Genomic DNA, 18,528 nt, shown 5'->3' with positions numbered 1-18,528 from the left:
TCTGATGTTTTTCTAGTACAACATGTCTCCTCAAGCCTTCAACTATTAGTTAAAGCAGCTTTGAAGGGTTAGCCATATTGCTAATTTGCCAAAGAAGTCACTGAATTAGCTCCTTCTACTACACTCTTTTCCCCACCAGGGTTTAACTGGTTAGCTTCAGCATTTAGATGATTACCAGTAGGGGCTAAACTACACAATTCTGTGGACAATAATGACACCTACAGTACAACTACACTTCTCCATTTCTTTCACCCTTTGAAATTATCTGTATACTTTAAAAATATTTTGCAAGAAACATATAATCCGAAAAAAATAAATTGTCATTATGTTATATTATTGAAATATAGTATACGTTTTGAAAGGCTCATAATGCTATGAAATATGTGTGCATCCATATGTTAGAAATGAACAGATATAAAAAATTTGGCTGATATTGAAAACCGATAATTCTTTATATTTGCTAACAGATTTGGCCGATACATCTAAATCCAATTTTTTTTTATAATATTTGAGAGCCTGATTAAAAAAAAACAAAAAAAGTCGCACTATTAAAATCCATGTCCCAAACACACAATTATGATGTTCTCATTATAATTTTATGTTGCCGATATGACAGATTGCGCTGCACATGTTGCACTTTACTGTATCTTCCTTTTTGAAGTGATTCCAATCATATTTCAAGCAATTCAAAACCATCATGGTGAACAGTTCGCATCTATGGAAGATACAGTAAAGTGCAGTGCAATCTGTCATATCGGCGACATAAAATTATATATATATATATATATATATATATATATATATATATAGAGAGAGAGAGAGAGAGAGAGAGAGAGAGAGAGAGAGAGAATAATTTCACTGTTATTACAATTAGTAGATAATGCCCTCACTCACATGAAAAGTATTTTGTTGACGCAGGCTATAATGGCTCTTAACTATCATTCCCTAGGACATTTCTTCCCTCACCATATCAACAAACAGAAAAAGAAATAAATCAGCTCTAAATCTAGTCCAGTCATTTCACAGAAATGTCCAAATATCTGTTTGATTATTAGTGCATGTTCTTCTGGGGGGCCGTTGCAGGGGTTTGGTAACTTTGATCTTGAAAACCGCAGTGATCTCCAGAAGCTCTGTTTGAGGAGATCCTGATGTGGGTCTGATTCACCGTCCTCATCCAGATGTGTGGCGAGTCTCTGCGGTTGAAGCGCTCTAGGATGTCGCAATAAAGGCATTCTCTTCAAATGTGTTGCTTCCTCTTCTTCAGATGTGAAGGAGGGGGGCGTATTAAAGACGCACTTTTGCAGATTGCTCTCTTCTTCTGCTAACTAGACCTAATGCAATATTTTAAAGGGATCCTAGTATGCTTTTTCACATGTTCATCTTTGTTTAGTGTGCAATTTGCGATTTGAGCATGAAAAAGCTCTGCAAAGTTTCAAAGTTATTCTCTAAATCAGTGTCACTGTTTCTGAACTCCCTGAAACGCCTCCATTGTAGTCTTGAGTTTTCTTCCAGGGACGAACATGTCACAATATTCCTCATTTAAATAATTAATACGCAGAATAAAGGGGCGGGGCCTGGTCGAGTTAGTTAGCAGTGTGTTGAAACTGGTGGTTATAGTAAGGGGAGGGACATTTCCCAAACACACTCGAAGCACTTGACCAATCACAACACACTAATCCAGCCAACCAATCAGAGCAGCACAGTGTGCTTTTTCAGAAGGAGGGGCTTCATAGAGACAGGAACTAAACAGGGCGTTACTGACAGACTGGGAAGAGAGGAGCTGCAACAATGGAGAATATGGGGAAAATAATGTTTTTTTTTAACATTAAAGCATTAAAATTTGTACAGCCCAAAAACAAAATCAAGACAAAACAAGAAAAAGGGCCCTTTAAATTGAATAAAAATGTTGCAAACAGCTAGTCAGTTATAGCATTTCAATACATTAGTAGATGTTTCACTTGAACTAAGATGAATGGCACTGCTAATAGCTTTCTCCAGATACAGTTAGAAGGACAGCTAGCATTGGTTCTGCGGTTTAACAACAGAACACCAGCAACCTAAAAAAGACATGTTTACTCTCCCTTCATTTATCATTAACGAGGCTGGACACAGCTCTGACCCCTAGAAGCCGACCATCTGGACCTCCTGGGGATATTTAATTACTACCTACTCATTTAGCTGAGGCTTTTATCCAAAGTGACTTACAGTTTTACAAGGACAATCCTCCTGGAGGAACCTGAGGTGTCTCTCTCAAGGGCACAATTGATGGTTGTTCATGAACCAGTCCTCGGGAGGCTTGAACCTGCAAACTTTTGTTTACCACAGATGTTTGTTAACCACCAGGATACAACAGCGCTATGGTGATTTACACGGATTTACATTCTCTGCAGGGTCTGCAGTGTTCTTGCCACGGTCAGGGTTATGCTATTCGAATATTCAGAATGATTATGTTCGGAATATCAAACTAGCATTCTACTCTATTGCTGCAGTAAATATGATTACTGTGCAATGTATGCACATTTCTAATGGAGTACTACCATTTTCTAATGGCAGATATAATAAAAGTAGTAATTCAGCTTACTGTTGCCATTTTTAAATAAAACCAAGGGTGTCATGGGGTTTAACTAAAACCAGGGGTTGCCATAACAGGGGGTGTGGCGATTAGGATGATTGTAAGGGCCCTGGTCAGAGAAGGGGCGTTGATTGATTGATTTCATTTATAGATCGATTAGCTAAGCACTCTGAGCTTCATCTTTCACTTTGGACACACAAAAATAAGTACACACAAAAATAATTTGTTAATTTAACTTAAACTAAGGAAAACTTGGTAACACTTTATTTTACAGTGTCCTTGTTACACGTTACATAGTTAGGTAGTAATAACTATAATTTATGCATAATTACATGCCACTAACCCTAAACCAAACCCTAATCTTTATTTTACAGTGTCCAATTATATGTAGTTCATTATCATTACACAGTACTTAAATGTATAATTACACTGTAACACGGACACCTTAAAATAAAGGGGTAACACTTTATTTTACAGTGTCCTTGTTACATGTAGTAATAACTATAAATTGTGCATTATTACATGCAACTAACCCTAAAACAAACTCTAAAGTAAGTACATGTAGTTAATGATTATAACTCAGTATTTACCAGCATAATTACACTGTAACATTAACCTTAAAATAAAGTGTAACCAAATAAAGTGTAACCATAATTAATTTAATTTTGTACAGCAAGAGCAAGTCCAAATAAAGTTTTGTTGAACAAACTTAAAAGTTCTTTTGTCGTGGAAACTGAATTTAGTAAACCCCAAAACAACTATAGGCTAATATCCGATAATTATTCCAGTTAATTGATAGCTAGCCATGTCACATGCTAGCAAGCTAAAAATAACTATTTTTAAAGGCCAGAGGTTAATTCAGTCACATTAGCGATATTTCAGCGAAATTTTACAGGCAAAAAAGATCGAGAAGTAGGCTATTGCGATCATGTAAGCGCAGCTCACACAGAACTCACTTTCAAAACAAGCAGCTTTCGGTTGTTCCGCAAGCATTGCAAATGAGCGAAATCTGGGGAAGGTCTCGACCTCACGGGAAACTCTCGATAGCGTGAGTTCCGATTGGAATTAATTCATTGTGCCCGAGAAATTTCGCCGAGCAACAATAAATGTGACGGTACCAATGACCTTTGGTATGATTATAATAGTGATTTATCAATGCCTTAATATTACCACAGTAGGCAATTAATTTAATTTAATTTTTTACTTGTAGCCGCCCATAACCTAAACACAAGCACCCTAAACTAACCACAAAAACATAAAGTCTTCTAAACCTGAGACATAACTCAACATTAGACACAAACTTTTGACATTTTGACAATGCAAAGCAAGCTGGGATCTATATTTCTCAACAAAAGAAAAAACATTAATGTAAGTTAACTTCTATTTATCAAAAAAAAAAAAAATCTAGAACTGTTGCTTTAGTTCATATAATAAAGACATTTTTTTTCACATGGATCATTTCATAAACATTTCCACTAGAGGGCATCACAGGTTTAAGAAACTGCAGTTGATCTAGTCTTACAAGTTAAAACACAAATACACACAATATCTCAGGTATGTTTTATCAGTTCTCATGTTGTCAAATGCGATTTAAAATCAACTGAAGTGAGAGATGTAAGACGTGTTCTCACTCAAAGGAATTTCATTTCCTGTCTTGTCATCCCACAGAGTCTAACATAACTTGATTCCTTTCGTCTATTGCTCTTATTGTGCCATTTTAATTATATTTTGTCAAATAAACAGCATACAAACTGCTGCACCTGTTCAAATGACAATGATATTCTTACGCTTGACAAAGCACGTAAATGAGCTGAAAACTTGATCAGTGCATTGCAGGCTCAAATGGTTGATGACAAAGAAAAGCAGGTCATTAACCCCAGACACAAAACCGGATCAGGTTTGATGAGTTCCAGCCTCGTTGCAGCTGATGTTACGAAAGGAACTCTGAGAATGTTAACTCACCTCAGCAAAACTGTTGACAAGAAAAACATGGATCGGAATGTGTGCGTCAGAAACAAGGACAATGAACTATTGACTCCAAACGTTTCTCGGACTTTAATGTGAATCATATATTTACATATTTTACATAATTCCTCCAAAATGTAGATGTCTGAAATCTTCAGTGTAATACGATTCTTTATTTAACAAGAAACCCTCATAAATAGGTGAGTTATTATGAATTTAATGTGTTAATATTTATGAAGAGCGTATTCTTTTACAAGAATAACAGGTTTTATTTTAATTTAAAAAGAGAGAACGGCAAAGAAATATATGCACCAACGATTAGATTTGAGCCACTGGAAAACAAATAATCAGAATATAGAATAATTGAATATTCTATTCAATTTTTTAGGCGGAAAATACTGCAAACTACATTAGTTTACATAATACAAAAGGTGAAAGTGATTTGGAAACTATAATTATCTTAATTCTATGCCAAAATAAATTGCATTTACATTTCCTTTTCTTAGGCTACATCCACATTAATCAGGATGAATCTGAAAACGCATATTTTGAGGAAAATTGAGGCATCTCTGCATTTTGGACCACACTGAAACAATGTTTTTGTCCAGCAAAAACTGAGCTTTTTAAAAAAAAAAAAAAAAAAAAATTGAAAAGCCATTTTCGAGTTTTAGTATGGCTGTTGAAAATGGAGGAATTTGAAACCTATAACACATATTTAGTCGTGACGCACTTAAGAGATAACACTATGAAAGCAGGTAAAAAGATAACATATGTTAAGTTGTACAATCTTCCTTTAGCATTCCTGTGTTTTCAGATGTCTCAGAGTGGACGATCAACTTTTGAATGGATGGACAGCGTTTCGAAACAAAAATTCGAATTTATCCAGATTCATGCGGACGTAGCCTTAACAAAATAATTCAGAAGAAAGTGCATAAACTGCGTTAATTACTTAAGCAGGTAGTTAAGGAAGCAAATCAACCACCAAGTGGAAACCAAAAGCATCACAAATTATGTCCATTTCATGTGAGACATTTTCAGCATTCTTCCTTTCAATGCTTTCAACGGTCCAAAAACCAACTGTCCAACGGTCCAGATTAAATTGTGAAATAAGTTCCCAGAGAAAGGCCATTAGCACCATCCATTAGTCCCGCAGTAATCCTAGTTTCTTCAAGGCTTCCCGCCGGTTCTCGCCATTTTGACCGTGCGGGGAGATCATCACGCTTATTCCATTGGAGCGGGGCAACTTTTGGGCATCGTTGCCTGGCTGAACCGCAGCAGCGTGGATCGATTTGGTTGAATCATCAGCCTGATGGCCAATACCAAAGTCCTTTGCGCTCCCGACAGAAGGAGTTCGACCTTGAGTCTTTCGTAACTGAGCTGGCGACAACCCAACATGGGTCCTGTCAGGGTTTTTCATCTGTGGCGCAGGATCAATGACCATTCCAGGTCCTGTACGCTCCAGGGATGCCGATTTGATCTCGTAGGACCTTACTGGTTGCTTCTTCAAAGAACCTTCCCTGGTTTTAGCTTCTTGGTGCTTTAGAGTATCTGCACGTAGTTGCAAGTCCCCTGGTACAGGACTTTCAGATAGTCTAGATACAGAAGGAGTTCGAGCTTGAGTCTTTCGTAACTGACCTGGCGACAACTCAACATGGGTCCTGTCGGGGGTTTTCATCTGTGGCGCAGGATCAATGACCATTCCAGGTCCTGTGCGCTCCAGGGATGCCGATTTGATCTCATAGGACCTTACTGGTTGCTTCTTAAAAGAACCTTCCCTGCTTTTAGCGTCTTGGTGCTTTAGAGTATCTGCACGTAGTTGCATGTCCCCTGGTACGGGACTTTCAGATAGTCTAGGTAGTTCTTGCACGGGTTCAACAGGTGCTGGAGACTGTGGACGAGCTTTAGCTTTGAACTTTGGCGATTGGCAGGGAGAGACGCTGGGACCTGTTTCAACCTCTTCGTTCTTCAGCAGGCCCAATTTTTTCAAAGCCTCCATTCGGATCTTTTGAGGATCCATCTGATTGCGCTCACTCTGCAGAAGTAACGAATGCGTGCTCCCGCTGTCTTTGTGGCTTTTGAAGATGATATTAGATGGGAGTTTCTTGGGTTTGGGCGCCACAGCTGGTGGGCTTTTGGGGTCGCCGTACTCTTTTGGCACAGCAGGAACATGTTCTGAAGATGGTGAAGGTGTCATCGGTTTGTCTGCCACAGAATGTTGCTCAATCGTTATCGGTGTCAAGTGAGATGCTTTCTTCATGGAGGGCTCCTTGTGCAGGTTTACGATCTCATTGTGGGATAATGGCCCTCTTGACGTTTCTGGGTCTGCACTCCTTGATTTGGTCACTTCGGTTGGTTTGATGGATCCACCAGAAACATGCGGCTCCATTTTGGGGAGTTCGGGAATCCATTCTGGTGGCCCATCGTAAGCAGGTGGAGGTAGTGGCGAATAAGTGAGGCTTATCTTCTTCATTGGTTCATCCATGAAGTCTGAGGGTGGAGGAATGAATTCCAGCGGCACCCCTGAGGAAACTTCCTGCTGCTTCGGCTGAGACTTCACATCCAAACTCTTATGAATGCCATCTTTGGCTTTAGAGTCACTAGGCAAACTTGTTCTAACGGGAGGTTCAGGTATGAAAGAAGGTGGCAAGTCCACTACATCACTTGATTGTCCAATTCTTTGTCTACCAGTTGCTACGTCCAAAGCAGCTTTTACAGAAGCTGTCCGTCCAGGTTGTTGATGGTTAGGGCTTGATCTGAACCCATCAGGTGCATCAATAAATGCCTCTGGTACTTCTATGTGAGATGACTCCATTGGTTTGCTAATTGTCTTGGCATTCCCACTGGCAAGGAGCAATGGAGTTTGTACAAGGTACTTCTGAGAAGGTTTATGATCTCTTCCTATCACTTTGGTTGGATCCTCATGGGCTGATAGCTCTGAAAAACAACATTTACTGTATGAGCCATTGTTTAAACAGACCACGTTATTCCACCTCGTGTGTTTGGATATATTCTCTAGATGTTTCTAGTGGTAATGCTTACCCTCAGTATTGTTCTGGTAGATGGGTGTGCGATGAGCAGTTTTTCCTTCCAGTCCATTAGATAGGCCATCAGGCTCGTCGTTAGACAATCCGCTGTCCTCCTCTACATCCAGAGACTCAATGGTCTCCTCAAGAAACATGAGACATGCTCTCTCCTCAACAGAAAGGTACTCCAGACTGTCATCACTCTATCACACAAAGAAAAGTGTGCTTTTTAAAATAAATTAATACTTTTATTCAGCAAAAATTGATAAAAAATTATATTTTTTGTAAATTAATGAATGCTGTGTTGAGGAGAAACTCAACTTTTTATCTGCCAACATTCACAAAGAGCATAGACAGTTCCTTATGTTAAAAAATCAAATGTTGGTTAAAGAAATGGTTCACCCAGAACTAAAAATTTTACTCGCCTTAGTATCATACTCAATCCATCATATAGAGTACGTTTATGGTACTTTTATAGTGTGTTCGTCTTTTTCGGAGCATAACAGATGTGAACACTATTGTATGGAAAAGATCTATTCAAAGATTCCATGGATAAAATAACTGCAAAAGCAGGTTTGGAAGTCAGTGAGTCAGTGAGTAGAAACTGGGATAGGTTCAATTCCTATGATCCTGGAAGGTTGTGTAAGTATCAATGAATGAACGAATGAGTCAGTGAGTGTTATTTTTAGGGTGAACTGTCACTTTAAGATATTCTAAGAAATCAAAAAATGTCTTGATACTCACAAATCCAGAGTTGATGCTGAGCACACTATCACAGCTTTCTGCACTGTCCATACCAGACACAGATTCAATGGCAACGTCCCCGGGCCAGGTGTCACTTTTTGGCATCGCACAAAAAGTGCGAGTCAGGTAGTGACACGGGAGCTTTGTTTAATGATGGCAAATAGAGGACCAATCTATAAAAATATAAAACAAATAAATAATCAGATTAAATGATATGTTTTTTAGACATGGTATTTTGGACACTACTATGATGATGTATGATGAAGTACTTTTGAGTATCACATAAATACCATTGTACTATGAAAATAACACAGAATGTAAACATTTTATTTTTATTTTTTTCATTTTTCAAGTTTAGATTGTTGGAGTATGTTTTACAAGAAAACACTGTTTTCTTGTAAAATTTTACAAGAAATTGTGAAAGTTGTAAAATTTCTTTGCTTCCAAAATTGAATAATTCCCTACTAGGATGTGGAAAACAGTACGCCAACAGAGTAGTATGTCCAAATACTAGAAAAACAGTTAGTGAAAAGTACCCGGAAATTCCTACTACTTCCGACATATGCATCCGATGGACACTTTACTATCCAGTGAGGCCACGGCAGAGGCCTCCGTAGATCACATTGTGACAACATGGAGGATGTAGTACGTGTGGATTACATTCATACTACATACATTCATACTATGTAGAATAAACTTTTTTAACAGTCACAAAGTAAATTTTAAACCAAATGTAGTAGCTACTAAACAGCATGTGATTTCAGAGGCAACGCATCAGTTTTTCTACTTCTGAATTTCATGTTTAATTCAATGGGTTACTTGCCATTTCTTTGTAATTATTTGTGAAATTTACTACCAATTTCTGAGTGAAAATAGTTTCAAAGTAAATCCTACACCAAATTTTCTTCAGTACAGTGCCATGGTTTATCAATGGCATTCCCCATCTCATAACATCACTTTACCGCCAAAGCATTTTTCTGTTGGGGAATGCCCCTATCAGGATCATCTTGGTAAAAATGACTGATTGACTGAAACGTCACACTGTACAGATATGAATAGTGATATACACTGTTAAAATGACGCAGTCAAGAGTTTAGCACAGACTCGAGCTCACAAACAAACACTTAAAGGTGAACTAAGTAACTTTTTTTATCTTAACCGAACAGCTTCGAAGTCATTGGAATAGTTATATGACTTTTTTCGGGTTGAATGGTGGTCGTCACGCGGGCCGCCGGCCTCAGCATCAGGAAGTATCGCGTGATATCAGGTCTCGCGATGTAACAAATTGCTTTACGGCACTGCACATATACACAATAGGGATAGCTCACAGATGAAGTTATTAGAGGCCAGACAGACTCACGGAGGCGATTGGCATCTCACAACTCACAACAAGTACTCCACAGCGACTCTAGGGGTCGCTGTTTGACAAAAACGGAAAGCTGCATAGTGTGCCTTTAATATAGTCTGGGTCGAATTTGATTTCGTCTTGCATAGTTTTGCTCATGTTTTTGGGGGATGAGGGCATGTCATATGTGATGGAGGTTAGCTAGTAAGAGCTGTGTGAGTAAACCTCACTCCCCTGGCCTCAAGAGATGTGTTAGCGAGTAGTTACTGAAGCAAGAGGCAGCGGTATTTAGCGTCCTTGTTAGCGATGGTTCGATTGTTCGATCGTTGTTTGCATCTGTATAATTTGACTAAATTATACTGAATGGAAGATACATTTATGCCAAAATACTGTAGTTTAACTGGACACACAGCTTTTGACATCAGATGTAGGAAGCCTATTTCTAACTATGCACGATAATATGGAAAGTTGCATTTGTGTGTTTGCATTTAGCATTGTTTGTCCCTGCTATCCATAGTTTTGTTACGCAGACCTGGCAACCCTGCTGACAATGATTTGCACATTTTGCACAGGCTGTGAATCGATTAGTTCATCAATGAATCTCTAAGCACAGATGGCTAGACGTTCACTAAATATCTGGAGGTAAACTGCATCCACCCTGTACACAAGCGCACTGTTACACGAAAGAATATAAGCATGTTTGACACACCTGTTCAGAATAAAACCACACTGAATGAAACAGCTAAAAGCCAACGCCCAGAGAACACAACATGCCCATATTGCAGAAGGGCAGTTAAAAGTAGTATTACTTAAAGGAATAGTTCACCCAAAAATGAAAATTAGCCTATGATTTACTCTCAAGTCATCCTAGGTGTATATGACATTCTTCTTTCAGACGAATACAGTCTGAGTTATATTAAAAAATATCCTGGCTCTTCCAAGCTTTACGTATAATGGCAGTGAAAGGCCATATCTGTTTTCAAGTCCATAAAAGTGCTTTAAACTTCAAGCTTTTAAAACTTTTTTTCTGTCTTTCTAACTCCAAACTCCAACTGTCAAAATTCAAATTTTATGGAGAGGCCAATTAGACTCCATTCTAACTCCATTACTATTTCTAATCCATTGAGACTCATTTAAGCTTCCATTCTATGTAATATTTCTAAACTGAAAACCTTAAAAATTCAAACTTTTAAAACTACTAAACTAAAATTAAACTAATTAAAACTAAAAACCTTCAAACTTCAAGCTTTTAAATCTTCTTCAAACTTTCTGGCTAGGCTTTTTCATGCCAACTTAAAGTTTGGGGGGGGGGGGGGGGGAGGTAATAAAGGCCTTTTGAAGTGAAGCGATGAGTTTGTGTAAGAAAAATATTATTTTCTAACACATTACAAAGTAAAATTCTAGCTTCCGGCCAAACGCAGTCTACTTGCGCAACTTACGAAACTTGTGACATCATAAGTAGCGTAGGTCATCTTGGCGAAGCTTAAATATCAGCAGTACGTCGCATAACTCGCGTAAGTTCCGTTATAGACTGAAGTCAAATCCATATGTTCGTTTGGGCGGAAGCTAGTTATTTTACTTTATAAAGTTTTAAATATGGATATTTTTCTTACACGAACGCATCGCTTCACTTCAGAAGGCCTTTATTAACCCCCCGGAGCCGTGTGGAGCACTTGGATAGATGATGGATAGATGCACTTTTATGAACTTCAAAAGAGAAACAGCCATTCACTGTCATTATAAAGCTTGGAAGAGCCAGGACATTTTTTAATAATTCTGACTGTATTCGTCTGAAAGAAGAATGTCATATACACCTAGGATGACTTGAGGGTGAGTAAATCTGGGCTAATTTTCATTTTTGGGTGAACTATCCCTTTAAGCATTTGATTTTAGCACAGTCATCGAAACCTCTTAGGGTGAAATCTGCAGCGAAGCTTCTGTCTTTGGGAGACGTTAACACACCACAAAACCATATAGTGAGCTGCCTGTGTAGGAAGCACTTCTGAAGAAAAGGTTATTCCAAAAGGTAGACAGCAAAATTATGGTGCATTTTAAGATACCTTTTCAACAAATTCTAAAAAGCAACCCCAGAAATAATTGAGATAGGCCCTAAGCTCACTAAAAAAAAAACCCTGTAATATTGTGAAATATTATTACAATTTAAAATAGCAGTAGGCACTACATGAAAATATGTTAAAATGTAATTTATTCCTGTGATCAAAGCTGAATTTTCAGAATCATTACTCCAGTCTTCAGTGTCACATGATCCTTCAGAAATCATTCTGATGATTTGCTGCTCAAGAAATTATTATAATTATATACAGCTCAATATTTTTGTGGAAACTGTGATGAATTGTATTTCAAGTTTCTCTGATGAATAGAAAGTTCAAAAGAACAGCATTTATTTGAAACAGAAATCTTTATAAAATGTCTTTACTGTCACTTTTGATCAGTTTAATGCATCCTTGCTGATTAAAAGTATTAATTCTTACTGACCCCAGACTTTTGAACAGTAGTGTATATCATGTAAATGCGTTCTACTGTATGTGAATGGCTCCCTAGACAGATAACTAGGTTTTGAAACAGAGCCCACATTTAATTTTTCTATACATTCCTAACAAAATTAACTTGCCGAGAAACTCTAGAGCAAATGAGAGACAGTAAAACACAAATGACAGCAGTGCCTCGAGAAACATGAACAAGTGTGAATAACAGCCATTGTTTCAGTGAAAGTTTTCAAGTTGTTCAGCATATTTCAATCCGCTCTGCCCCGTTGAGGTGAGGTAATTAAGAGGACACACACCTTCTTCTCCATGACTCCGTGAGAGAAACAGCGATGGCTTCGGGCCGACACCTAAAGCTGCGTTCGCACTGGAATGCCACTGTGCCTGATCGGATCTGCTGCAAATTCCAGATGTTCACCGAATGTATTCACGTATTAACAAAATCTCCTTGCCTTTTGGGCTTGGGAATGTTTGACTTTGACTATGAAGAATGCAAACAAGTGAAATCAGGTATAATGAGACAACTGAGCTTAATGAACCTTTCAAATATATGAAGTAATCAGGTTCTGCGGTGTATCATTGGGTTTGCCCTTGAGCCCACACACACTATTGTTTTCATAAAATGAACATGTTCGTGTGTATTTCAGGGAGTGGCAGCTTAAAATAAAATGCGAGCCGGAACAAAGACATAGTGTCCAAGTAGAACCACTAAATATCAACCTTTGTTTAAATTTAATTGAATGTTTCACAGCCAATTGTAACTTCAGCATAAGCATGTGATGTGGACGAGAGAAACTGATTAAAGGTCAGTAGCTGTATTTCCATCTAAAGATGCAAATTTAACTTATGTGCAAACTTTGAATATCACATAAAACATTTTTGATCAAAGCAGCATTTCCCTCTCGTGTTCAAGAGAACAAAATCAACACTTTCAGGGAAATTGACGCAAAATATCTGTGATAAAATGGAGGTCGCTGCAATCTGGAAAACACTGTGGCTCTTTTTTCCTCCATCATAAATGATGAAAGACGAAACGCAATAAACGCTGTCGTGATCTCTTGTGTCCGGATGCTAGTGTGTGAGAACGCAATCGTGTGAGGCGCTTCTGGGAGAGAAAATGAGAAATTAAACCAAATCATTCTGATGAATGACTTTGTCTCAGGCATTTCAGAACGACAAAACCAACATTTGAGATGCTGTCATGTGATTGGTCCGCTGGTTAGTCCAGTTATCCAATCACAGCCTCTGCTGAGACATTTATTTGTGAATGTGTTTCCATCGTAGTTTAAGAGCATGTCTTCATATTGGATAAAAAAAATATCAATTGAGTGCATAAGTTTTGTATGTGCATTTTTGGAATTTATGTGCATCGATTCTGATTGGCCAATCGCAGCAATCTGTAGTCGTATATTTTATCGTAATGATGCTGAGCTGTGTAATTGATAGTTGTCCCAGACAACTGATTTTCTACGGTGGCCCAGTAGTGCACAACACAACGAAATGTAAAAAGGAAACATAAGTTCACAACACAACGAAATAAAGCCACAACACAACGGAAACAAGCCACAACACAACGGAAAATCCACAACACACCGAAATAAAGCCACAACACAACGGAAACAAGCCACAACACAACGAAAAATCCACAACACAACGAAATAAAGCCACAACACAACGGAAATAAGCCACAACACAACGGAAAATCTACAACACAACGAAATAAAGCCACAACACAACGGAAATGCTCCCGACCACTTGAGGGCTCTCGGAGCCCAGTAAAGTTAGTTTTCCAAGTCATTGTTCTATAGAGTCAGCAGTCTTAATATATAAATACCACGATAAGTTTTAACAGTGTATATCAACATTACTTCAAAATAACCTACATGAATTATAGCTGCGTATTTGATTTATACTCGAGAATGCTTGGACGCGCTACCACAGCGCATGATCGTCAGGGAACGTCTGGCAATTCCACCAAGTGGTTAAAACGTATAATTTATTATAATATAATTTGATAAATAAAAATAAAAACCATTTGGTGAAATTGGAAGGAATTGGCACAATTCCACATATAATAAGTCAGTCTGGTCACTAGGAACATGATAAAAGAAAAAAAAAACTTTTACAGAAATTTCCTAAAAAAAAAAAAATGTTAATTACTGTAAATACATGAAGGGTATTGGAAAAAAGTCATTATTAAGTCATTATAAAAGTCTTATTAAGTCAGTCTACTATCAAATACAATCAAGCTTTGGATTTTGAACATGTCTGTTTTTGAATGTTAAAAGTAATTTTAATTAAAACAAATTATACGTTTTAACAACTTGGAGGAATTGGTAGACGTTCCCTCAGGGATAATGCGCTGTGGTAGCGCGTCAAAGCATTCTAGAGTATAAATATGCAGCTATAATGCACGTAGGTGATTTTGAATTAATAAATGTCGATAAACAATGGTTAGCTACATACTGTTAAAACTAATCGTGGTGTTGATATATTTTTATAGACTGCTGACTCTCTAATGAACAATGGCTTGGAAAACTAACTTTACTGGGCTCCGAGAGCCCTCTAGTGGTCGGGAGCATTTCCGTTGTGTTGTGGCTTTATTTCGTTGTGTTGTAGATTTTCCGTTGTGTTGTGGCTTTATTTCGTTGTGTTGTGGATTTTCCGTTGTGTTGTGGCTTGTTTCCGTTGTGTTGTGGCTTAATTTCGTTGTGTTGTGAACTTATGTTTGCTTTTTACATTTCGTTGTGTTGTGCACTACTGGGCCACCGTAGATTTTCTACATAATTGCACTATCATACAAAGTTCAACTAGCTTAATGCGACAAAACGAGAGAAAAAAAGTGAAATGCTGCACAATATATCAAAATTATCGGAATATCGCAAATGTATATCGTGATATGCATATCGCAACGGCTTGCAATAACTGGGGTCATGAACAAAAGACAAAGACAAAATCACTCACTGCTCTTGGCTGAATAACTTTTGTAGCTTTAATAAGAATCAGTATATTTAATTCATACAGTGAAGACTAAGCAGTGTTTTATTTTTGCATTTGATTATTCAGTTTCTGTTGTTAAATAATCCTAACGTAGGATAACCTGAAACCCTGAACCCTGTGGTTTACACTGATGTTAAAATAACACTTCTTACGCTACAGTAAAACACTGATGTTCACTTTCAGAAGTTTTAGGGATGTTTTCGTCACAAAAGAATGTGAAACACGTATGTAGGTTATATAATTTTAAATATATTTTAAAGATAATTTAAGTTTATTTTACACACTTTGAGCATTATCGTATCGCATATCGAATATCGCATTATTTAATGAGTTATCGCATAACGCATTTTTCTTCAATATCATGCATCCCTAAGGCCTATGACATGAAGGCCAGTCATCTGCCGGTCCTGGCCAATCATTTACTTAGAATAAACACACATCCAAATCCACATGCAAAGCAAACATGAAAGCTGCAGACCTCTCTGTTTGCATAATTAGATAAACTGTTCCCATAATTTATACACATCACCTATTTAACAACATGACACCATGGAAAGATTTATGATTGGCCCTCGACTGTTCAGCTGTCTAGTGCTCTGAACACTAAATAAAACATGCTTTTGGCCTCATCAGACGAATTCAACAATTGAGCTTTTGTAAAAAAAAAAAAGGCTTATGATAATCCTGGAAGTATCACACAAATGATTTACAATATGCAAATGTTTCCCAGAAAAAGTTTGAGTTGATTATAGCAGACGTACATTATAGCAGTGTAATTTCCAGTTATTCTTGCAAATAAAAAATTAACAAATATTTAGTAGTAACTTAGTTGTAAATATGTGTGTGTGTGTGTGTGTGTGTGTGTGTGTGTGTGTGTGTGTGTGTGTGTGTGTGTGTGTGTGTGTGTGTGTGTGACAAAAAGAAGTCAAGAATATCCAAATGAACAGATTAAGCAGTTATGATCTTTTAAACACAATATTAAACCAAAATGTTAAGTTCTAACTATACATTTAATTATGAAACAAAGTATTTCACTTACAAACACATATAATATATATCTATAATAAATACATTAAGCGTCTTTAAAGTGTATGTGAACAGGGATTTGACATCTGTCACATAAACTCCTGCTGCCATGATAGTGGACATTAAAAACTGCTATTGACACACAGGTAACCTGTCACCTAAATTTACGCTGCGATAGTGAAGTTTTCAGACTATTTATTTTACTATTAAGGCATATGCAACACGCTGTCATTATAAGAGTCTGAAAATAGCCGTCAAAAGGCAGTTAAAGTCTTACCTGTCCGTCAGGAAGTGCAGTCGCTCACCTGCGTGTCTCTCTCAGTTGTTCTGAAGTAAACCAGTCAAAGCGCGAGACTCTTCAACAGCGCAGCTCATCTGAGCTCATCTGCGCATGCGTCACACACAAAGCCGCAGCTGATTGGCTGAACGCCCGAGACAATGCGTAAACTACAGTTTACAGTAAACACGGCTTGTACTGTGCCGTAAACATTATCTAAAAATATAACGTAAACCAATAGGCCTATACAGAATGTAACAATAATACCCATGGATTATTGTCACATAACCTCATCACGTTTCATGTTTGGGCTATTTCAATAGCCAATTCCCTAACGTTCAAAGTGAAAAATAAGCAAGTGTAAATGTTAATTTGTCTTAAAAAAATAAAAATAAATACAGTACTCCATCCACATTGCTTATGTTCTATAAACTGCACTTCTTGACAAATGTAGAATTCCATGCATAGAATTCCAGAATGAATAAAGAGTACATTCAGTATTATGAATTTGCCATAGATGAGAAGACCATTATAACCATCACTAATAACTGTGTTATAATACCTCAAAGTATGAAGAGATGTAGCCTAAAAATGCAAGTTTCACTTTAACCCAAGGAAATGAATTACGAGTAACTTGTAAAAGTTGTTGTAATACCTCATTAATGCACTTACACAACCATGTTAAAAGACATGTAATAATTAAAATATGTAATTAATTCCAGGCCAGATGACTCCTTCCCCAAAACGCTCAAGCGTCAGACTTGTGGTTCATGTTTTATCATGTTGTTATTATATTAGGCTTAGATGCATTAATTTGTATTTCCAGGAACTGAACAAATGCTCTTTTCTATGAGGGGAAATGCTTTACTGCCTTCCCTATCAGCAAAAGCAAACAGAAGTCGCCTAACTCTGAGGAATCAGCTCTTGGCTTTTGTTTAACAGTGACATTCCACCTGGTCATTCATTTACCTGGTTACGTACTCAAGTTTATGGTATGTGATCAATGTAAACATGTAAAAGGCTGTAATCAGGTTTATGTCAGACTAAATGGTTCTTTAATAAAGTCAAGGTGCTGGAATAACCATTAAAGAGCATTTACACTGATCTGACTGTATTGGTGCTTATGTTATTTGTCAGTTTGTTAAATCAAAGATATGTTTAACGTTTCGCTTGCATCACAGATACAAAGCAAAGGACAAGATCGGGCAATTATAAGGGAGGCTCCCTTTCTTTTGTACTATTGAAAAATAATGCAAGAACTGGAATCGCAGTCGGAAAATATTATTAATGACGTCAAATCAAAGTAACTTGCATGAACCATCATGTGATATAAAAAAAACATGTGAATCACAAACCGGAAAAAAGATCATTATAATATATGATTATGTATATGTATACAGTATATACATATATAATAACTTAATTTGATTTGTGGGGTCCTTATAGTGCTCATTGATCTTTTTGACAATCCGCATGTCTCTTGTCAGAGCCGTCCCAACATGATTAACCCGTAACACTCTTGTTTTACAGTGTCAGGATTAGCCTGAATTAACTTCTCTCCATCTACCTTAACCGACTGTGACTTAATCCCACACCGCCTGCTAAAACTACAACTGTGTTGGTATTTCATCAACACATGAACTTAACACTTCCCTGAAGGCCATGCCTATACGGCAGTCGTTCAGCTAAAGCAGAAGTACAAACACAAGCACAAAGATCAGCATTAGCTTTAGTTACATCAGGGTTTTTCCTAACTTGTGAGTAATAAGAGAACTAACAACATACAGATTACAAATGCACAAAGCTCCTTTAAACATCAGCCTTCATTACGACTCAAGTAATCGAGTGGACGACAGATATTAAATCATGTTTTCATAGGCATTCCTGAGCAACTTCAGGTTATAACAAAATCCTTATAAACTTTATTCTTATATTTGTATTTTACTGGGTCTGCTATCTACTGTATCTTTTGCTTCTTTTCTTTTTTGTGCCTGTAAAGCACTTTGAACTGCATTGATTTGTTTGGAAAAGTGCTATAGGCTATATATAAATAACATTGGCTTGCTTGCTGG

General features: G+C 37.4%; 1 protein-coding gene across 1 annotated transcript; it reads right to left on the bottom strand.

Annotated features, from left to right (window-relative positions):
- Positions 1–4,605: 4,605 nt before the first annotated feature.
- LOC308702945 (specifically androgen-regulated gene protein) lies at positions 4,606–16,547 on the bottom strand. Its single transcript, XM_081386134.1, has 4 exons — positions 16,457–16,547; positions 8,305–8,477; positions 7,577–7,763; positions 4,606–7,471 (listed from the first exon to the last, which is right to left on the bottom strand). Exons 2-4 carry the CDS (start codon positions 8,407–8,409, stop codon positions 5,679–5,681), a joined length of 2,085 nt encoding a protein of 694 aa, XP_081242260.1. The 5' UTR covers positions 8,410–8,477; positions 16,457–16,547; the 3' UTR covers positions 4,606–5,678.
- Positions 16,548–18,528: the final 1,981 nt, after the last annotated feature.

The sequence above is a fragment of the Scardinius erythrophthalmus genome (assembly GCF_964197995.2).
Source record: "Scardinius erythrophthalmus genome assembly, chromosome: 15".
Classification (NCBI taxonomy): domain Eukaryota; kingdom Metazoa; phylum Chordata; class Actinopteri; order Cypriniformes; family Leuciscidae; genus Scardinius; species Scardinius erythrophthalmus.
Note: the sequence above shows the minus strand (reverse complement) of the source record. Positions and strands in the feature narration are given on the sequence as shown.